Consider the following 23,532-nt stretch of genomic DNA (forward strand, 5'->3'; position numbering starts at 1 on the left):
TACGTAACCTGCATTAAATTCAGCAAATAGCGTCCCATCCCAGGGAAGAACCCATTTAAAACTGCATTCCTCAGATTTTAACTACATCAAGTTTCATTTTAAAGGATACATCTTACAAAGTATAGTTAAATTCTCATTTTCTCATGGGAGTCTCTCTTGTTCACCTAAAAATGCCTTTTATGATATGTATTTCATAATTAAATTAGCCTTTGAACTTTACACCGTGACGTGTCATATATAGTGATGCACCTAACAAGATCAAAAATGTCTCACACACGCGAAAGCTCTTCGCGATGTGGAGAAAACTTATTAATTCAATATTTCTATGAACGCAAAATTGTCAGCTTGTCTTAATGGCCTAATTACATCGCATTGTTCATCTAACAATTCGTATATATTCCTCAAAATATGTACACAATCTCTCGTCTAAAATTAATTCAAAACGGAGCTTTCGGGGGAAACACACATTCAACTGTTGCGGAGCTTCACCGCATCCTCGTGCTGGGAATTATCATCAAAGTTGAGCGACATAGCGCCAAGTCACCGTGAAAGATGCAATGGCGAGGATGTGGAGTAGTGTCTTGATGCTAGCTGAACTGCTATAAGTAACGTCATTGTTGCCCATGAGAGCGATATCTGTGGGAGAAAGGAGATGTCATTAGTTGGAGAACATCCTTCACTTTATTAATATCGCGCAGAATGTCTGGTGAATGAGCTGGAAACTACACCGCGCAGTGCAATTGTCCAACCTCTCCTTTTACCATCACCATCCACAACGACCCCGTCGACGATTGTATTAGCCTCCAGAAGCCCGTTGCCATCCTTCCTCAGCATCTTCCCTCGCGATCTTGCCACTTGACTCTCTCCGGAGCTGATGGTGTGCGGTGGAATAGCTAGAATATTGAACATTGGCTTTTAATATCCAGTATTGGTGACATTTTGTCAAAGGCTCACCGTAGAGCTTGATAGTGCCATCTGTGTCACCTAGACTATTCTTTGCGACGCATTTGTAGGATCCAAAGTCAGCCTGACTCACTGATTTTATGCTGAGCTTCATTACCACTTTGTAGGCATTATCCAGGAGAACAGGTTCAAATTTACCACCTGAATAGATAGGAAAACATAAATGATGTGTCTCTGTCATTGTAAACTTTCCGAGGAAAAATAGCAATTTAAATACAGCAATTACTATCCGCACAATTACCAATTTGTCACATAAATGTTGTTTGAAATTCTATAGCGAAACATTGATATTTGATCTGATGATTTGTTGAATTATTAGTGAGTTAATTGTTGTTTATCTCATTCGCGTGTGCCCAATGATCCAATTCATATCAAAACATTTATATATTGATTTTGTGCCAATTTCAATGATTTGCCGAATGAATTATTCGATGCACCTCACAAAATCAGCTCAACATCTTTCCGTTTAGTTGCATACGAAATCCTCTAAAACCAATTTAACACGCGGCACGATGGCAAATAGCATTAAATTTCCTTTTGAAGCTCCGAGTGGCAGAGTGTCTGCTGATGGAATATCAATGGGACAAGTGTCGAATAATTATGATGCTGATCATAAAATGACAGTTGAAAACGTTTTATAATTTGAATAATAAATAAAAAGCATCACCGGCCGGTATTATTCGCTACAAAAACATCAGCTGGAGCCACATTTAGACACTGCAATTGAATTCTATACGCAGTGATTTAGAGGGTGAACGAGGGGGTGGGCGAGTCGGCAAATTAATGTGAATTACGCGAAATTTCAACATGCCAATGGATTTGATACGGAATGTTAATTGATGGCCACTCTCGTGGGAGGAATTGGAGGCTCTCCCGCAATGCTGGGAATAGAGTAAATGTACCAAAAGTGACACAATAATGAGCTCAATTGGGGCTTTTAAAACGCACTCTTGTGCGTGCTGCAAAGGCACGGAATTCATATATTTAGACACGATGGCTTTCAGTCACAACTTCAGCAGGATTTTGCTTTGAATATCTGTCAGCTGCACTGCCAATTAAATTGCAATTTCAATTCCTCAATTCTTTAAACTCTGTTGACGACAACATAACTCCATTTCCAGGACAGCCGGCATGACCGTGAGGAAAGGACGGCGAAGCATTAAAATGTCATTATGTACAAGATTGAGATATATACCTTCCTCACTCCTTATCAAATTGCGACACCTTCTGTGCCAGACAAAAAATGTTTTTCTCGGCCAAGGAACTTTTTCCGTCTAATAAAATTAAATGCCAAAACATATTTTTCAGCCTGCAGATAAAACCCAGACTGCGAGGAAAAAGACGTTTGAGACACAAATCACGTTCGAGTGCCGTTCAGACATTCACCTTCTTTTCACACTTGACTATTGGGTGGGAAATTTCTGAAATACTCCGCACGATCATCATTATCAATTTACAAGAAATGTCCCTGTGATTTGATGTGAACGTTTTACTGAGCAATGACGAGGGTGCAAATGCTTCCATCATTTTCCACTGGTATGATTCTGAGGAGTGCGGGAGGGAAAAGGGCGGACAGCCCGAAAGTGATACAAATTGGCGAACAAGAGGGTGAAGAAGTTGTGGGGAAAGGCCACAAAAAGGCGCGTTATCTCTGCCAAGTGAAGCAAAAAACTGCGGAGGCTTCATTATAAATATGACGAGTCTACAAGGTGATATACCCTCCAATTGACTGGAGATTCTCCTCAAGCGTTGAGGAGAGAAAACGGCAATAAATTACAAACTTTTCCCCGAACATTTTTCTCTTTACCTAAGTGACTACCAATTTTCCCTTTCACTGGAAAATTTCCACCACTTTCTTCTCCGCCATGAGGCATTGAGGTCAAGAGACTTAAGAGTATTGGCAAATAATACTTTTTATTCAATTCAAGCCAAATTTAGAAGTTTTTACTAACGCAATAAGAAAAACAATTTTTTTCCGATATTCCTGGTTGAATTGTATTTGTTTGGCTTCAAAAAATGAAAAAAAAACTGTAGAATAATAGAATGGTAACATTTTTTCTTATGAATGATTAGAAAGTCACCCTAATTAGACCCAATTAGCAAATTTATCAAAGCCTAATTAATTGGTGTGTCCCTTCAAAAATTCCATCGAGACTTTAGTCTCTTGATTGATGTCACCCTCAAAACAGTTTGTTAAAGAATAAAAATCAGTCATAATATCCAATTTTTGGCTATAGATATTGGCAATTAGGTGCTCTTTTTAATGAGGCACAGAAAATCACATCATCTCTTTCTAGCTAAATGTGTCCTTCCACACTTTCACTCCTTCTTTGCCGCAGAATTACCTTGCGGAACGATTTCACCCTTTTCACGTGTCCAGTAATTAATGGACTTGGGGTATGCCTCGGACTGACATTCGAGGGTGATTTTTTGTCCCTCAAGAGCGCCAACGAGCTGGTTTTGCACCCAAATCATCGGTGGAACTGCAAGAAAGACAATGAATTAGAGTGTATTTTGCAAGTGTAAAAACAAACGAAGAGATTTCTCACAGTGAATTATGAGCATTATTCTTTTGCTGACGGTCGGCGGAACTCCATTTGAGGCTATGCACAGGTAGGCGCCCATATGTAATCGATTCACGCGTGAAATGGTGAATGTTGATCCTTCCACACTCAAGACTATAGGGAATAATAGAGAATAATGCGTTAGATATAATTGAGTTCTCATCGTTCTCCCATTCATTCCACCTTCCTGGCCTTCGATGATTTTTCACCGTGGAAAATTAACAACAATTCTGGCAGTGATTGAATCTTCCATGTCTCACTTCGACCCTCCCAGACGTGAGCTTTGCTCCTGTCGCCCCATTTCCACTCCATCATCACCCCAAATTACCCTAATAATCTCATCCTCAAACACACCCTCTTTTCATAGGGATGGAGCGCACAAGTGAGAAGAATAGGGGATGGAGGTGATGTAAATAAATGATATCATAATTGTCATAATCATTTCTTGACGCGTAATTAATTCAGGATGTTAATAAAGCTCGTTGTAACTGAATTAGAGGGATTATGTTCTTCTTCTCAGAAACTTGTCCTCCTCAACATTATTTATTTTTTCACAACAGATTCACAGGATATGTTTTCAAATTCTTTTACGTCATAGTTACTTAATTCCATACATCATGTTTGAAAATGCTTTTTCAAACATTCCGATTTTTCGCGGAAGCACTTCAAAGTTAAAGTTTGCTGCAGAATTGAAATGCAATTACAGTGCATGCAGATGATTGTGCACTTCCCGGAAGGCCAATTGAAGTGTGAGACAAGAGGCCACTTATTGATACCTCCCATTGGCGCTTTCCGGATAATTTCTCTCAATTGCTGCCCGCTCGAGGGTGTAATTAAATAAGTGTAATAGCATACAAGGGTGTGGTGTAATTTAATAACACACGGAGGATTAGACTGGGGCACGAAGCGAAGTGGATTTTGGGGGTAGTTCAGTGCAGCGGTTTGCTGAGGCATTTCGCCACGCTTCGGCCCTCCTCTTGTGTGGGGGTGTGCTTTTGGGGAAAAAGGCGAAAAAGAGAATTGTTTATTGACAATGAAAGCACGCGCGAACGCGGAGCAAAAGAGCGATATGGGAAATCTTGCACGTGACACTGATGAGAAAGGGGAAATTACATTTTCTGCAATATTATTATTGTCTAAACAACCCCACTAGAAAAATATAATTTCAGGCGGATGAGCGTGAAGGTAAAAAATGTGCAAGGAATCATATGGAAAACTTTTATGTGAGCCTTCTTGATTGGCATCGAAGGCCTTTCCCAGACGCTTGGCAGACGAGCATAGAGTAGAGTTGCTAGTGCCATAGATTCAATCCCATTATATAATACTCAGAAAAGCTGAATTGTTATCTACAAAGTTTGGGGAAAAGAAAATTCTGTCGTGACGGCAGAGCCATGAGAAACGTGGGGGTAAAACAAACCACCCAATAATTAATTATTGGATTTAATGTCACCATCAACAGCGTCCCAACCCCAAGCGTGGAGTCATTAAACACTCAATTATGGATTAGGAAATGAATAAATTTTATTTGGGGTTCTCACCGCACAGAGGAAACAATAAAAAGGCCAATTTTATTATTTATAGCAACACATTGGCAATTAATGAGTCCAATACACGCGTCACGGAATTCCTTGCCACTTTGCCAGAGACCCGAGCGTCAAAGTCCGCAGACTGATTTTGGTCATCGTCAAACTGGCGATAAAATTTCTTTATATCCGCGATGTGCGATAGGAAGGGGAAAATTGCATTAAAAGACACTCCATTTCATTAGTTTGGAGGGAAAAAGTGTCCCACATTTTCCATCCAAGAAAATTGGGTGGCCCAGAGTGGCCCCTTTTTCCGTCGAGGGCCTGCAAATTGATGTTCGTCATCAATAAAATATTATCGCCTTCACCCTCGCGTAGGACATTTTATTATTATTAACAATATCCTTGTCCAAGTCCATAAAATTGCGACCAGTTTTTACCCAGCAGTTCTTAAACCTGCTAAATATTTCAACCTACTTTCCCACCATCAGCGGCGGCTTTATGGCAAATTATTGTTGAATTTCAATTCCATATTCATTATTCCATCTCAATGTGTCTTCCTGTCGTCGTAAAAGCCTTATTTCAAGACTCTTTCAACCCCTTTTTCTTCCGCCGACAACACACAACTTGGCCACGAAGCATAAGCTTCATGGTTAGATTCAAAATTTTGAATTGTAGCGCTTGTTAAAGTGCATCCTGACTCACCTTCGGAACCTCCGGGCAGCGTAATAGGTTCGCCACCCTCTCGGCGCCAGGTAATTGTTGGCGTAGGCGATCCGGTGGCCGCACATTTCAGTGTCACGTTGCTGCCTTCCCTCACCACCATGTCCGTGCTCGTGGGATAATCCAAAATATCCGGCGGAACTGCGTGGAAAGGAAGAAAGTACACATCATTGAAAATCTCCTGTATATGCCATCCGATAAGCCGTTGTCACAACATATGGGGAGCAAATTGTGGGGAGGAAATGTACCGAAAGCTGACATGGGGGAGAGCTTGAGAAAATTCCCAAAGCTCTCAATAGCTCCCTCGTGATTTGATGTCGCCCCATTGTTCTCGCACGTCTATCTGGAAGCCACGATTCCATGTCATTTTTTGCCCTGACCACTGCACATCAGTACAGTCTCGGGCGCGCTGGTGAGGGATGAGATTTGTCCAGTGGACGGCATAAATAAAGCCCCTCAACAATCATCAACAGCAATTTCCAATTGAATGGTGGGGAGAGACCATTTATCAAAATACCCCACTGAATTGAGCTCTTTTTTACCCGTACACTCTTGTTGTTCTTTCATTCTCTGTCCGACCGCTTTTTCCGCGCAAACTACAAAATGTCTCAATAGAACATTGAAATGAAAGTGGGTGCATTTCTCTATTGCACTCCGGAAGGCTTTCAATTGAATATTTATTTCACGCAATGTTTCATGGAATTTGAATGCTACATGCTTTATGAGCAGCGCAATGTCGACCCGCGATTCGGTAGAGCTTGCGAAATTTTGCAGGAATATTGTGCTTTTATTGGCACTTCAAATCGCCCTCAGAATCTGGGGAGAAGCATCGCGTAGACCAGTGCCGAAAGGAAAATTTTTACTGAGCGCGACATAGAAAAAGTGCGGGATTTTCAGCCAATCACTCTTTTCCCCACCCCACAGGCCCATTGTCGATGAATAGTCGTGAAGTGGAAGTTCATGTGGAGGATGATTGGGGTATTGACATGAGAATATTCCCAGATTCATGCGGCCATGTGGTGTAATACGCCTAATTGAGTTCCATGGTGAATGTCCATCATGTCTCAAATGAATATTCATTAATTTCTCTATTTCCACACCACAACACCACTCCAGTAATTCCAGCCGCCCCCAGGCCTGTCAATGAGGCCCCTCGAAAATTTTATAGACACCTCCGCAAAATGCCTATTTCGCACAGGCTTCAAATTGTCCTGCATTATCGAGTTTGAATCTCTTTCTTTGCCATTGCCAGTACTAAAATAAACAAAGCATATGAAAATTTTGTCGTATGGCAAATAAATTGACGTGGATACAACATTTTCGCTTAGTGGGATGTTTGTCGCATGTGAAAAGTGCCAATGTGCTAAATGACTAAATTCCCAACGCGATAATTGCCGGGCTTTTCATATCTATTGCTTTGGGCAAATTTCAGGGAGGAAATCAGCAATATGGATTTGTATTGAAATGTTAAATTTTACCACAATTTTGATTTTAACATTATTTTACAAAAAATATCCATGTAAAATACAAATAAAGAATTATGCTGACAAAATTACTTCTCAAAAGCATGTGGCGGCGCAGTTAAAGGAATTAAACCATAATAGGATCATCAGCACATTTTATAGTGATTTTAATTTTAATTTGTTCCTCCATAGAAATGACCGCGTTAACAAGCTGAGATTTCAATTAAAAGTGTATTAAAATTACAGCTATGAAATTATAAAACATACAACATTATTAACACATTAAACCCAGACGCGATACGAAAGAGCTGAAAATTGTGTTTCATATGATTTGCATATGTAAAGTAAAATTAATTTAATTATTGTTTTTTTTACACGGTTCATGATTATTAATGTTTGTATATGTACCACTTAATAATATTCGATGGCAAAGCAAATGATATAATTATGGCACTGAAAATTCCTGCATTTTCTCAGTTTTTTTTTAGATATTGTATTATGTGAATTACTATTTTATTTTAATTTCACAGAGGCTTGTGTCTCGCGTTATGTTGCATTAAATTATTTTTTAGGTTCCCCATATGAAAGACGAATGGATAAAATTACAAACTAATGACGAATGTTAATTTCAGCAAAAAATCTAATTAACAAAGATCAAGTGAAAATGTGTATCTGCCATTTTAGGCAATATGAGAGTGGAAATGCATTAAACAGAGAAATATGCATGAACAGCATCATGTGAAATACATATTAAATTTTCAGTTCAACCTTCCCAACCGAGAAAAAGTTGTATTCGCCCACATATTGGAAGAGTGAGAGTGGATTTGACCCTTTGCGGGGAAGCATTTTCAATCCCACAACGAGTGCATCATTGCATAAAAATTCCCGCAAAATGAGTAAATTATTCAAGAGGAATTACAAGCGCTCACCCCTTCGCCAGAGTGATTTTTCCATAGTCTTCCGCGACGCGATAGGGTGGCAGATTTGGAGGTTAAAAATTCCACCTTGTGCATGAAGTCGCACGTTGCGGCAAAAATAAATGAACAAACAATCGAACTCCGCCCAAAATAAAGTATTCAACCGCTTAGGGGTCGCCATTGATGGGTGGGGGATTTGGCACGACGTCGGGAGCCCACCCTTCGCAGTCATTCACTTCCGGCGGCGCCTTTCATCGACCGACTCTATTATTTAAATTACACAGGAGCACCACTGTTTCAATCGTTTCAATGTTGCCCACTCGCAACCGGTGCACCCCCTTGTCTCTCCGTTAGGAAAAATCGACACTTTGCTGGCGGGAATTCCGCCGCCAACCACCCGATCAAGCTCCGAAAATCAGATACGGCGACATACAGGCTTTAGCGATGCAAGGGACGACAGAGTCACAGAGTCAAGTACACCCAAGTAGTTGAATTCATTGAGTATTGAGCAGAGTTGTTCAAATGTGAGCTTTCATCTTATGTTGAAGATTCACTTCAGATGATTTTCCCACTTTCAAAGACAGTTTCAAGTGAAATATCTACTCACCAACGACGTCCAAGTAACCCATCTGGCTCTTCATGGGATCAGTGTTAATTTGGCACATGTACCATCCTCGATCCGACTCCTTTATGTCCTTAATCTTCAACTGCCACGTTCTTCTCTCAGCCCAGACGATCGCCACGCGATGGTTCTTCGTTATTACGTGATTCTGAATTGTGAGGATTGTTTGTGTATCCACTCGAAGCCAAGCAACCTATCACAATATTGAGGAATTACACCAAGAATGTCAATTTGTACTCATAAATTAATACGCTTGCTACGAGAATTTCTCTTATGGATTGCTATCATTACCTTGTAACTCCCCAGATCTTGTACAACGCATGTGAGGATGGCTTCTCTTCCGATGGGCACTGTCACATTATTTATAGGCATACTGAACTTTGGATCCACTGCTGAAAAGAAGGCAAAGAATGAGTTTTCCATTGTAACAGAATTTCCCAAAGAGCATCATTTGTCAATTGGGAAAGAGATCAGCATGACTTCAAGACATTTCAATCAACTTTTATCGCTTTCAACAAATTTCCTGGAGATTTTATTTCAAAGTCACCCGACGTTCGACGTTCTCTAATTTTTCTGAAGCAATATTTTGATATATGTTTCGTGGAATGAGCTCTGACAAACATCACCAGTGAAAGGAATGATTTCTTCAATTTACATTAGGGTTGTGATGTTATAGCAAGAGCGGCAGATTAATATTGCTGAGATTTCTCAGTGAGGTTTGAGATTGATGTAAACAGGTATTGCCAGGCAATAAGCGAAAGATGAAATGGTAAGAGAAAACTCCCATCCATCAGGAAATTAAAACTTTTGGGCTCTTTTCCTAAAGTTTTCAATTTTTTTTTCTCTGAGTCTATTCTTTGTTTCAAAAGCACTGTCTTTGAGAGGTTTCTTTATCTCTAATTGATTGAATACACAACAGAGTATCATCTATCACGTGGCTGCAATTTTCGGGCAAAACTTTCTAAGTGCAGAAAATAGGGCTCAGAATGGCCAGAAGAAGAGCTCTCATCCATCAAATGGTTTTTTTTGCATATGCTCACATTCTTCGCAAAAACATCTCCTTCTCCAACACTCTCACGGCTTGAGTTCATGTACAAAATATCAGGTGAATAAAAGTTTCCATCTCATATTTTCCTATTTATATTTATTTGCCAAAAAGTTTCAACACTACAGGAACTATTTCTATTACCAATTGACAATGAATACAGAATATTTTTCCAGAATGGACTACATCTGCCATTTCATAATTCCATTCTCGCGAACGAAAATATTAATCATTATGATTTCTGCCAAATTATTGTGAAACTCGAATTGATATTATAAATATAGTTGATGTTATAAATACACCGCATAGTGTCTGAAAACCGTGTGCAGTTCTATATCAGAATTGATGGAATATCTTTTAGTACTCTGCGCATTTATGTTTTTTTAGTGTAGCTCAAAATATTTTTCATCCACACATTTTCTGTTAGTTTTACTTCAATACCAACTCAGAAGCCAAACATTCTATTTCAATCACATTTAATATAATCATTCGCTATCCTCTGTCGTGGACAGGTATTTTCAAGAGATTGTAAAAAAAAACATTTTCTATATGACTGTTTTAGCGAAAAATACAATAATAATTCAATAAAACTGTAGCAGAAATTCTTACTGTGATACACGAAATTATTTGAATAAAGGTAGAAATTTTAATTTTCATCAGGAAATGTATATAAATGAATGAAATATGTTTATGTTTGGATTCTTTTGAATTTTTCCACCACTTTCTCTCCATTATATCAACAGTGTCTGCCAGCAGTGAGAGTTTTCCTCCCAGAGGAAGTTGCTCGCAGTCTTTTTTCACCACCCTCACCAAAGGGAAAGTTACACTGTTTTATTTATTGCTAATTGCTCCACATTAAGGGTGGAGGAAGACAAGAACTGTGTAAAAATGAATTTTTCACAAAATGTTTTAGCAGTCGCGTGTTTAAAAGCTTCTTCAGTGGCTTCTTCTATCGACAAGGGGTGATAGTGAATTTTTCTATCTGCAGTTTGCATCTCTTAATTCAAAATTTAGAGATAAAGTGATTTCAAATGAACCTGTACCAAAGTTTCGTATCGAGAGTGAAACTGATTCCACGAGAATACTAATTGGAAATGTATAAATATTCCAACCGATTTAAATGCTCAATAAGTGTGATTTACTAACAGGTCTCCTAACACATTGAATTAATTTTCCTCGGTAAATTAAATAAAACGCAATTCGAAAGAGCAGAAAAAATATACATTTTAGTAATTTAATCAATTTTCCGGGTTTGAATGCTGGAAATAATTCATGTAAATTTATTGCAATGCCCAAAAAAACATAACCATTTGAAAGGATTCACTTCTAGTGTTTGCCTGACCATGTGCAGAAAAACTCGCGAGTGCCAATTTTTTCTGATTTTTAGCCAAATTTATTGACTTCACATATTTTTGTATTCAAATAAATTCATATGCTGAACAATCTTTCAATTTATCGAAATAGTTTCTATTCAAATTGGGTCACGGAGAAAACTTCCGCACAATAATTTTCACGGCTGTGAGAATTTAAAAAGAAACTCACAATTACCGCCAGAAGGTTATAATGTTGGCTCGCAAAATAAAGAGATTATCATCAAAATACCACCCTGCAGAAATGCAGATGGGAAAAAGCTTTTGAATTATCATTTAGATTGAAGCTGCAAACCATACTTGTATACTTTTGGTAAATGTAACCGCATTGTTGCATTTTAAATTTATAATCTTCCAACTCTAGGGTGAATTTTTGGAGATTTTCACCCCCTGTGTGTGCAAAATGAAATCTCTCTCGCCGACCTGTGGAGAAATGGCAGGAAGTGAGAGTTTGCCCAAGTTTGCCAAGGAAAAGGCTTTCACGTTTCGAGGATGACCTCAATAATTTTTGGCGCCAAACATCAGCCAAAATAATTGCAATGTTGCATTTTGCAAGACGTTGCCGGGTGGTTTTCTCAACGTGAGCCGAACAGAGAGAGAGAAAGAGAGTGGCTCTGTGGCCAAAATCCAGAGGATGGCATGGCGTGAGAGAGGCCAAGGGATAGACGAAACATTTTATGAGTATCGATTTCCCTTCACGTCACTTATATTAGCAAATGCTAATCAGGGTGAATAATTTGTTGTTGCCGAGGAGCCACCCTCTGTGGGTGGAATTTCATTCGTCCGGAAACATGTGAACATGGTAATGTGTCCAATGTGGGAGAGAGTATGTTCGATTCTGGTCGTGTTCGGCTTGTTCCAAGAATGCCAGGAGATATATTGGCCACACAACACATTTTGTTTGTGAGCACACAAATCCCGGCCTCACTGGCGAGCCGAAGGGTGGCAGGAGATACAAATTGAAGGTAATTTTGTCATGCAACAATCGAGAAGTGAGCGTTCTTAGCGATCTCCTTCACGAGCCTCAAAATCGCGTTCACCTCCCGTTTGCACCGAAATTTGCATATTTTTCCTCCTTCGCCACACTCCGAACGCTCCCCCCCACAGTCGCCATCCCTTGCAAGTCTGTTAGATAGGCAATTGAACCAATTATATTTGTCTAGCCCGTCTAGCCGTACATGCATTCCAACTCGGAGCTCCGCGTCGCATGGCAAAGCGATCATCTATCAAATACTGACGGTTGCAAAGATACAATTTCGAGGTATAATTTGATAAAATTGCTTCATTTGAATGTTGACTGCCCAAAATATTGACCAAAGAGTATATAGAAGTATATCGAACTCTTCTGCCATGTCCACCGTGCATTTCCGGACGAATAGCATCGGATGAATCACTGTCATGCAAAGTGCAATACAATGTGATTGAGATTTTGGCCTGCTTCTCGTCAGCCTGTGCGATTTCCACCCCATTGGAAAATCTTCCGCAATTGGTGGCTTCCAAGTTTATTTGCTCAACAAAACAGTGAGTCCACCCGGAGAGTGAAATGCCACCAAAATCCTTGACTCATCCCCAGCACACGGTCTCCGCAATCACTTCATTTCACCTCCGAGTATGGGGCGCTCTGGTTCTGGGAATCTGCTCCCGAATTTCTGGCAAACACCGACTGAATGGTGTGACTGAGTGGCAGGAATTTCTCTCAATATGATCTTGCATGAGAAGAGATTCCACCTTATTGAAATTCACATTGTCTGCTCGTTTTAGTGCAAAATCCAAGGCAAATATCCATTGTGGCTCTCATCCGTTTCAACCCCTCCTAAGAACAATATTTAGCCACTGCATTTTCCCAGACTATCGAATTGAGACGCCAACATTATGGACTGAGATGAACTGTTTTGCACACAAAATCCATAAATGTGATTATTTACACACTATGCGAGGCAATGCAACATGCTTTCAATGCCATTTTTCTATCGTTCCGAAGCTGAGTCACAAAAGATAAACCCTCCCTATTGAATTGTTAGGGGAATCCATGAGAAATCACAACAATAGACCGAGATGGATTCAAATCAATTGTCCATCGGATTCTCGCTGAAGAATTTCAACTGATTCATTGCAGAAATGCTTTTCAGCACAATTTTCTATATTGCTGAAATTTTTCTCCATTCATATAGAAAATTAGAAAAACAGGAATCGATAAATTGTTACAACACATGGAAAGAACTCGTACACTGTCTATTTTTTACGAATATCCGCATCTATTGATTTCTAAATCAATTATATTATAGTGTTGAACAGAATTCAGTTTATTGTAAAATCAATCCTATACTCTCGGTGAGCGAATGATAAAGACTCCACACGATCTGCACAGGTATTCAGGGTATTCATGTCACGTTGCGCTATTTGACTAAATGATTGAAATTGGAAAAATATGTGAGGTCAATGGAGAGAAAAACTGAAAATCTGGTTAAGAGATGAAGATATGTGCTGGGATGAAAATTTAATCCTCTGTCACATGAGCCATATAAATTTTGTGCTTACTGATGCACTTTGGTGCTTTTCTGAATACAAACTATGCCCATGACTTGTATAATTCGCAATATTCGCGGGGTGTCTCGCCCCAGAGGAGGGCTTATCAATGAATTCATGTGACATGAATTAAGTTCGCAATCATATATTCAGACTGTGCCGACACTATGTGGCACACACCTCAAAATATCATAAATTTCATGCATCACCGTTTAAATATGACCCCAATTTTGGTAGCGGGATTTTCATCCAAAACACGCCATCCCACTCTTTGTGACTTTGATAATGTTCAATATTGGAATTCCATAAGAGCGACTGCAGTGGCAAACTTTGCCACCCGCCAAACCCTCAGGAGAGCTTCATCAAATTCCCATCCACAAATATGCTCAATGTGTTTTTATGCCCTCTATCGTCCCGCACCACGTGAAGAGAGCTTATTTTCACAAGGGATGATTTACTCCATGAGCAGCGGCCTGCAGATTCCACTGCCGAAGATCCTATGAGCAAGGCAGAGATGCAAATAAATCTCATTTGCTCTCCAGTCTCTTCCAATAAATTTCCATAAGAGCTGATTGTTATTTGACGCACACATGAATACCCATGACTTGCACTCCAATTTAACGCACCTCTAGATAAAAGATAACGATGAGGCAGCAGATGAAAACACTCCATATCAATGTAGATTTGAACTTTCTTTTGGGTGACTTTTCTAAGTGGTTTATTAACTCTGAAAATGCTCGCACTTTTTATTTCGCAAGAGATCTCAGAGATACTCATTTCGCTTGCCACAACACTTCCATTTGTGGATTAGAACGATTAGAGCTATTAGCGATTTCCCTCTTTTGGCATCGTTAATCATTTATTGGGAAATCCTCTCCAACTCTGATGTAACATTTCACAGAAAATCATCCGCCACACATATGACACTTGACCTCAGAGTCAAAACTTCATTATTTTGCTATAGAGTTCAAGGGTGGGAAGTTTGGAGGCGATTTCACCCCGATAAATCTCACCGATAAATAATTAAATTCTCCGGCACATTCATGTTCGACGAGGCCGCCTCCATCCGCTCCCCTTGAGACACAGGGGCCAGAGGAGGCCAACGGTGACCTTTGCAAGAAACTCCGGCGGGGCGAAGAACACGAGGTGGGAAACAAGGCAATATTGGAGTCTTGTTTTGATTGATGTGGCTCTTTCCTTCCACCACCCATTCACACTAAATGCAAATTTTGCAATTCTTGATCATCCCCCCGGCGAGACTCCGGGGAGTTTCTGTGCATGATAGACAGCAAACAAAGTGTGGGTGGGATTTCACACCACAAGACAGTGTCTCTCCTGGCAGGCAAATGAATTTTCACACCATATCCGATCTCCTTTTTGTGTGCCAGTTGAGGGGCAGAAATTGGTGAAACTGGAAATCTTTGGAGTCCCCTTACACATGCATATACATATTAGGATGAGTGTCAGAGTCAATGAGCAAAACACCCTGTTCTCCAGCAGATAAATCTTTACGACTCCTCAAGACAAGTTGTCGAAAAGTTGGGAGTCACTTTGACAGGATATTCTTGGGAAATCAAACGGAAACTGATGACTTTCGGGAGAGCACAGAACTTAGATTTGTGGTTTAGCATTTAAACTATTATTTGTTAATCTGTTGACATGGTCAGAAGAAGATAGTGACACACATGAAACTTACTAAACTCAGGAGCAATATGTTCAACGTTCGTGAGAATGAGCTTTTTGAGTGCAATTAATATCGTTTTGAGGTGAGATCTTTAACAAGCTCTTCATGTTATGAGCCACTTCCCATCTGACCATCTCGCCCGGGTGGAAATTTTCAGAATAGTTGGGGCGGGAAAGAGCGAGAACGGAGGAGCACTTTATGTGGTCGGAGCTCGTTAATTAGCAAATTTATTCAGTGTATGTTCGAGGGGGAGCCCGATGCCCTCTTCCCTTTCACATTGAAAAGAAATTTCAAATATGAACTCACCTGTAACTTCCGACGAGGTAGTTCTCAGCGTTGAGTGCAGGTACAAAAGTATCACGAGTGGTGCAACACCAAACTTGAAATCCATTTTAAATTATTTTTAGCGTTTATACTATTCACACCACGAGAAACAACTTTTTCTCTGCACGCGAGCCACAAGCACAGTGTTGGCATTCATACAAATTTTTCACGTGTCCTGCACTCTCCTCGCCGTGAGAGGACCTAATTCCGCGTCACAGCACCTGCCCTGGAAGAGCCTTCAGTTGCCCAGTTGACCATCTGAGAGCATTTTCGCATCCTCAGCGCGATATGCCATGCCTGCGGAAAGAAAGTCGCGCGATAGTGAATCACTGCAAGTCCACGTGCTCTCCGTCAAATTCACACATTTGCAGATGGCAAATGGCGAAAAGTTTTCTAATTAATTTTCTGGCTTTGCCATCCCCTCCTTCTCCACCTTCCGCCGTGTGAAATGTTCCCGTCCGCTGTGGAAAGTGTGAAAGTGGAAAATCGTGCTTTCCGCGTGGCATTCTTTCACTCTGCCACATGCCGAAAATAAAATATAATTTAAACCCATTTATTTACTGTGTAAAACCATTCAATGGGCCAAAAAATTGCTTTACATACAATTATCAACCTTATTAAATATGTTTCAATAGTCATTTTTGTGCATTTTGTAGATTAATTAAAATCAATATTTAAAAATAAATTGTATTTTTTGTATTCATCAGATAAGGAAATCAATAAAAATTACACTACTTTTGAATTACGTATTTTCAGTATATTATCAAATTCCATTCAAATATGCATGGATCAACATAAAAAGTTTTTAAATATATTGAATAAAGCATTGCAACAAACAGAAATTAAGTCGATTCATAGAATTTGGTTTTTTTTTTTATTAATACACTTTGAAGTTTTTTGTCGTATTTAAATCTTTCGTATGAAACTTTTGCTTCTTTGTGTACAATTTCTCAAGGCCCTTTGTAAGCATTCACAATAGGAGAATTTTGCATTATATCTCAGTCACTCTAAACGATTTTCTTCGTGCAGGTGTAAGTTATGTTGTTGTATAATTGTAATCTGGAATAGATATTTTGATGAACTAGAAGGCATCGCATGTTTTCCTCATGTACACTTTTGTGCAGATTTGGCACAATTCAAAACGATGAGGAAGTGGAGTTGCACTGACTGACAAATAATAAACCATGGAAACGGAGGATAATTTTCACTGGATGAAAATTACAGTGAGCGCTATGCAGAATTGATTCAGTGTTGTAGGCAAATAGCTAGGTATACGTTGAGTAAACAACATTATCACCAATGTTCTTCAATAAACATCACCTCACGTAGGGAAACTGACGAGGGGGTGGATTTTGAGCGAAAGGCGATGGGAAAATATTTAGCTGACTGCAGTGGAAGTGCATGTGATTCATGCATTCGACTGAGTGGATTCAAGTCAGCGGAGAAGAAGAACTTCCTCCGCCGAATAATCCATAGGATTCACCCCAAAAGACTAGCCACTTGTTCTGAATGCTGGAACACCGGCATCATGTCAATATCGTAAAATGCTCCTCCTTCATTCATTATTAATTCCCCACTTTTCTCAGCCACACGGAAAATTCCGATCAGTGAATTCTCGCAAAACTATGGAGCCGCACTGGCGGTTGTACCTTTTGGCAGAAGTGGAGTTGTGAATCAAAATGTATATTGGGGATGGTAAGAGATGCTCTTTAAGACACCAATTGAGATTTATTGCAGATAAATTCGCTGGCGCTTCGGGAGAAAAACTTTCAATTTGTTGCTCACCCTCGAGAAGGGGGTGTTCGTTGGGATATAATGCAAAATTCATGAGGAAATAATAATTCTGATCCTCAATTTGTGGCGAGAGATTGATGTCAAATGAGGGTGTGTAAAATCAATTTGTCCACAGTGGTTTTTTGCAGCTGAACTCGGATCCTGAACAGATGATTCAGAATGAAGTGAGAATGTTTAAATAATAAATCAAGTGGATCGTTTTAGGCTCCTTTTCACATCCAATAAATTGTCTCAGGGCAATTCACCTGGCCCTAATCAAATTCTGCGTGTGAAAATTGAAGGAATTTAAGAGGAAAAGCCACAGTGAAAACCACTCTAAATGATTCTCCTCGTTGTCAAATTTATACACACTATTTAGCAATTTGCCATAGAAGTTGAATTTGCTTTTCTCTCCGGAGTGAGAAAGTTGAAAATTTATTGCGCCCCGATTCATGGCCCCATCTCACCCTCGTTGTGAGAACAGGCATTTCTGCAAAACTCAATTCATTCAACTCTTTCTGGCGTCTATTTTGACATTTAGGCACACAGAAACCGTCGTCAAGGAAGTTTTGTGATTTTTCCAACTCACCCATCGTCAATTGAACTAATATTCCGCCCGATCCCCGCCAGGACAAAGGGGCATATCAAAGAGAAAAATTCAGTCACGTGAGAGGCTTTAGAGGCCGGAAAATGGTGCCCGAATCGCCGAGGGGCCTTGCAATTTGCGGCCATCAGTGTGGTCAAACCACAGAAGATTATTTGCCTGTGACACAGAGAAACGGATGAACATTTCGTCTTGTGAGTTTCAAGTCCATCAAATCACCACCCACAAGTTTTCACCAACATTCAGTGTTGAAAACCACTTGAGGGATGGCAATTAATGCTACTGATGTTTCATATTGAATTATTTTGATATTAAATATATATGGAAATTCTGAGTTCTCATTAAAAGGTAATAATTCGCACGTGCCTATTGAAATTTTTTTTCATCGGCTTTCGGTCAATAAAACAAATTAACACAATAACAAAAAGTCAGCACCGCAATTAAAATAACTCGTGCAATAAATCTCACAGTGGCTTTTCATTCACCAATCTTCGTGTCTACTGAAGGAGGAAAATTTAATGGTGTTTTTAGTTATATTTCTCACTTTGAATTCGTATTCTCACTTATCACCGTCGCTCAATCATAGTGAAATTTCACCAAATTCAACTCCGCTTTTTTTCAGTATGACGAAATTTGTAGAGCTCAAGTGAAAGCAGTTGTTCACCCCTGAACAACCGCATAAGACAACTTAATTACTCTACAATGTGAATTTCAGTTCTGTGGTCAATTGTCACCTGAGAATCACCCTCGAGTATTGGCCTCTTTTTCCTGTGCTGCCCACTTTTCAATCAACCCTCTGGACTTTTCCTTCTCGTCTCAATTGTACAGAATCGCCAGAGCGACGACGAAAATCGCTCCATAGCCTGGGAAAAAGATTTAAATGGAAAACAGGAAACCCCCAAGTTGTATGGGTGGTCAGAGTGGGACAAAAACAGACCCCAAGAGGCAAAGGCGGAAAACAAACTGAACCGGGACAATTTAGCCATACCGACAGAGCGGCAAAAAGTGGCGTTTTTCACTCGCAACATTGGAAAATTAAACAATTCAACGCGAAAAATACGGCAATTGAGTGCTGGTAAATTCAGTGCAAATATAAGGAAAGAATTTTATGATGTTGTCGCACGCAAACACAAAACGAGAGACATCAATTCTTTTGTGTGGCTCGGGGGTTTTCCTTCGTCCCCCTTTTTCCTACGGTCGCCAAAGCTTTTCGGCTCAAATCCCACCTTCACGGGAATTTTCGACGAGGACTGCATTTCACTTCCTGGAGACTTTTTGTCTGTCCCCACGACGACCCCTGGCCCAAAAAACATTTTTGCAATTTGTGCATGAATTGGCCGACTAAACTTATTTATAGACATTTTCACTTATCTCTCAGGCCAAATCTTCTCTACGCTGGATGGACTTAATGCACATATGTTATGCCACCCTAAAAAGGGTTGAAAACTTTTATTTCTACCCATGCTTTAGGGGTAAAAAAAACGTCGATGAATCGTAAAAGAACATAGAGAAACACTCGGAATTGCAGAGAGCAAAATGACTTTCTCTCTCTCTTTTGAAAGCTCTCGAGTCAATTATTATTTATACCGCGAACTTTTTCACTGTGGCGATGATAAATGAATGGAAGTGGGCGAACTTTTTCAAGGATTCTGCAGTTTGACGACTAATTGAGTTGGCGGTGTAGATAAAGGATTGGCAATTTTATATAAACTGCGGGTTTATCATCAAATATTTTCCCACAAATTCCACACTTGAGCACACTTTCCTGGAGTGAAGGATGACAAAGACCATTGAAAACACTGAAAATCACCAGTAAATCCACACCAGGATCCTCGGAGCTTCTGCTGCTGCCACAACAAATCGCAGGAAGCAACTGATGCCCATTTGGCGGACTTCTTCATGGTGTTCCGGTGTGGAGTATCGCGTGGCAAGTGAGCCACACCGAGCATGCGTCGAGGTGGCCGCAAATCAACAACAATCTCTCCTCAAACGCCGCCGCGGCGCCCCCACACTGATAAGGGGCTGCCGCACCTGGAATCAGTTGCAGTATCAATTGGCGGGGATGTGCTGTTTGAATATTAATCAACTAATGCATGCGACATCAATTCCACGATGAAATGACATTATAAATTATTCACGTGCCTGTGGACACACGTCTTTTGCCAACACCATGCAGCGGGAGAGGCTGTGGTGTCCATGGGGTGCATTTCTTAGAGGTTATTGTAGCACCCTGAATTGCTTTACATACTAATGGGCTCTTGCCAGATGCAATTAAACACCATGAATTTCCCAATGATGCCTGAAGCCGGAGACTTTGTGGAGGATGAGAAGAATTTGTATGTAATTTCGCCTGCTCAAGTCTACTGTGCGGTTCGTCTCATCTTAATTCTAAATGAAGCTACATTAGGTGCTGATCAATGAAAACGCGTACGCAATCAACAAAAATCAATCTCCACAGAGTGCTTAGATTCATATCATCATTCCTAGATGAATGATTACTCCGCGCTCTAAATATGACAGATTCATGCTTCCCGGCAATTACAAAATTTGCATTTTCTAGCATGAAATGTTCAGCCCGTCATCTTACCAACTATGAGTCTTCATGAAACCCTCTCCAAGTTGCTAATCCCGAGTTAAATTGAAATACATCCGCCAAAGTGGTCAGTGTTGAAAGAAGCATGTAATTCTTCCTATGAAAAATTTCCTTAGAGAAAGAGCATTTGGTTGTGTGAACTGAAGAAAAATCCGTCTTAATTGGTTTGACGTGTTCAATTGTACTCACGGAGAGGAGTAAGAAACATGAAAAGTCGGCAATCGTGTATAATGACTTTCTTAACACGGAACTTTTGTTTGTGTGTCTGGAGAATTTCTCAAGAAATTCTTTACGGTCAATTAAGGGGGCTGGAATTGAAATGGCACAAAATTACTGGGAATTTGCAGTTAAATCGGATTTCAAAATTTAATTACAAGCGGTGGAGAAAGCTGCAAATCATTGAGTAAATCAGGCGATTCACTCAACTCATTTAGTGCTTTCAGGATGGGCTGATGAATATTTCAAGCACAGTACATGTAGGTGAAATGAAATAACTGAAATTTTGAAACCTTCCCCGGAAAAGCCAGGCAGAGGAGAAATGTCAATAATAATTGTGCTGAATTGCAATAATTTGTATGAAAATGTTCTAAATAATTCATTCGTTTCACCCAATACACTGTCTCACCTCTCCCCGCACGTATGTATGGCTTAATAATAAAAGAGTTAATTAAATAGGACAATAATGATGAGAGAAGGGTGAGATTTTGCGAATAATGTATCACGTGAAATTTCCCGCACAAAAGTCGCCGATCCCAAAAATAAATATGAGCTATGTACATATATAACTCTGCCAAACAAGAGCACTTCCCACGCGAAATATTAATAGGTTATCAATTAGTATTGCAATTACTCTTGATTTATCTGAAATCAACCCTTCTCTGCGCCCCGTCTTCGGCCTAAAAGTGGCAGTGGCAAAATTACAACCACCCGGAAAGTCACAATTAGTCGACGAAATCATTTGCTATGCAAATTTTATTCCACGCTTTTAATGTTACACAACATTGGGAGCATGATTTTGCACACTCTCTCTCTCCCATTCCACTGCCCTCACGGAAGGCCTCCCCTTGTTATTGTTTCACGTGTGTGCCGTGAAGCTTCAAAACGAAATCACAACAATTCGCAATTATCAGGCGCACAAGAGACGCTTGATATTTAGTGTTGGATGTCATTTAAAATTGAGACACGCACATGAGACTCACCCTTCTGCAGCGCGAGGGAATGAAAATGACACCATTTGGGAGTAATTTTGTGACGAGTTCCTCCTCTTGGATAGGATGGAACAGTCACAGAAATTTGTGGTGGATATTGAATGAGTTTAGGCTGTTGGGCGTACCAAAATGCGCACTCTATTTCAATCTTATTGACAGTTATATTCAAAACAAAATTAGCGATCAGTGATCAAACAAATTTGCATTTTAAGAGAAAGAAGGATCTCTTACAATTCTCACAATTTACTGACTCACAAAATCGAAAACCTTACCTCAGTATTAAAGGTTATTACATCTGCGTATCAAGCAAATGTTAATTGTTTTGCTTCCTATCGCAATTTTTCACTCATGAAAGAGCTCGTCTCTCCGGAAGAGTTGAAGCGGAAAAAGTCATGGGTGGAAGATGCTAATTTAAATCAATACTCCTGGTTAGGTAATTAAGCATCATCAATTTTGTCTACGAGTGTGTTTTATGTGTAGAAAGAATAATTAATGAAGCACTGTAGGGTGGTGAAAGCTCAAAATGCTCGTCGAATTGTCAACAGACGAGACGATAATTAATTGAAAATTTTCTGCAGTGCATTGCAAAAATTTTCTCCCCTCAACTTTACAACGATTTTGAGTCGTGCGCCTCAATTTTCCATTTTGATTGTAAGGAAGATATATACAGAGAGAATCTGTCACATAATTTCATGATATCTTGACCAGAGGGGCTTAATTTCCAGCTCCACTCAAGCTCCAAGTGAGCATTCATCATCCTGACTGGGTGGACAGATGAATTCTCCGAGATGGAAGCACAGCCATAAAATCATTTATCTGTGACACATTTTCAATTACTCGGTGTAAAATCAAAGTTAATAAATTCACAAGCAATCTAACCACTCTCGAAATATCTTCTAATTAAGTCAGTTGGACTGGGACTCAGGCAAGCACTCCATCCACCCAAAAATATTGCCCTCTCTGAGTGTATTTGAGCGAAATGAACGAGGTAAATTGGACACAAAGTAGAAAGTGGAGAATTTACGTGTGTTTCTCCTCGTTGGTACCAAAATGTGGCCATAAGAGAAAAAAAAAACAGAAGACACACATTTCTGAAGGGTGGCCAAAGGGGAGAAAAATGAAGAACGTAATAAAATTTCCACCCTCCGAGGTACACCGAAAAATAAAATTTACAGTGAAGCAGAAGGTCGAGAAAAAAGATGAACACGATGAATGTATGGGGGTTAAAGGGAGAAGAGCTTCCGGTTTTAAGACATGCTAGTTGATAAAATTTTAACACTCATCTGGATTTCGGGCTCTCTTGGTCAATGTCAAAAGCAAAATGCTGTTGTGTAGATAACATATTGATTGTGTTCTCACGCTTTGCATATTCGGTAAATTGGGTTAATTCTTTAAGTGTTATAAAACACTTTTGCATGATTTCTTCCATAAAAATTGCTTCGTTTTGAGCTTGTATCATATTTTCCTAAGCCCTTACAAGATGAATGTTTCGCTAAATGTATAAAAAAAACGATGAAGCGTGGAATGTATCTCAATTGGAATTTAAACGTGTGTCTCCTCAGCCCTCCAATTGGCATGTGACAGTATCGAGGGGTGAATCACTGTCAGCCCCCTTCCCTGGCATTTATTG

General features: G+C 39.8%; 1 protein-coding gene across 3 annotated transcripts; it reads right to left on the reverse strand.

Annotated features, from left to right (window-relative positions):
- Window positions 1-66: 66 nt before the first annotated feature.
- LOC132262289 (neurotrimin-like) lies at window positions 67-19,976 on the reverse strand. Of its 3 annotated transcripts, none has more exons than XM_059761512.1 (10): window positions 19,912-19,976; window positions 15,707-16,021; window positions 9,067-9,164; window positions 8,761-8,968; window positions 5,756-5,914; window positions 3,513-3,641; window positions 3,309-3,446; window positions 955-1,104; window positions 750-893; window positions 67-636 (listed from the first exon to the last, which is right to left on the reverse strand). In XM_059761512.1, exons 2-10 carry the CDS (start codon window positions 15,789-15,791, stop codon window positions 515-517), a joined length of 1,233 nt encoding a protein of 410 aa, XP_059617495.1. In that variant the 5' UTR covers window positions 15,792-16,021; window positions 19,912-19,976; the 3' UTR covers window positions 67-514. The 3 variants fall into 3 exon arrangements, with proteins under 3 accessions (XP_059617495.1, XP_059617496.1, XP_059617494.1); XM_059761513.1 differs by having other exon boundaries at window positions 762-893; window positions 9,067-9,167; XM_059761511.1 differs by having other exon boundaries at window positions 9,067-9,167.
- Window positions 19,977-23,532: the final 3,556 nt, after the last annotated feature.

The sequence above is a fragment of the Phlebotomus argentipes genome, unplaced genomic scaffold (assembly GCF_947086385.1).
Source record: "Phlebotomus argentipes unplaced genomic scaffold, Phlebotomus argentipes genome assembly contig_15, whole genome shotgun sequence".
NCBI classification, from domain to species: Eukaryota; Metazoa; Arthropoda; class Insecta; order Diptera; family Psychodidae; genus Phlebotomus; species Phlebotomus argentipes.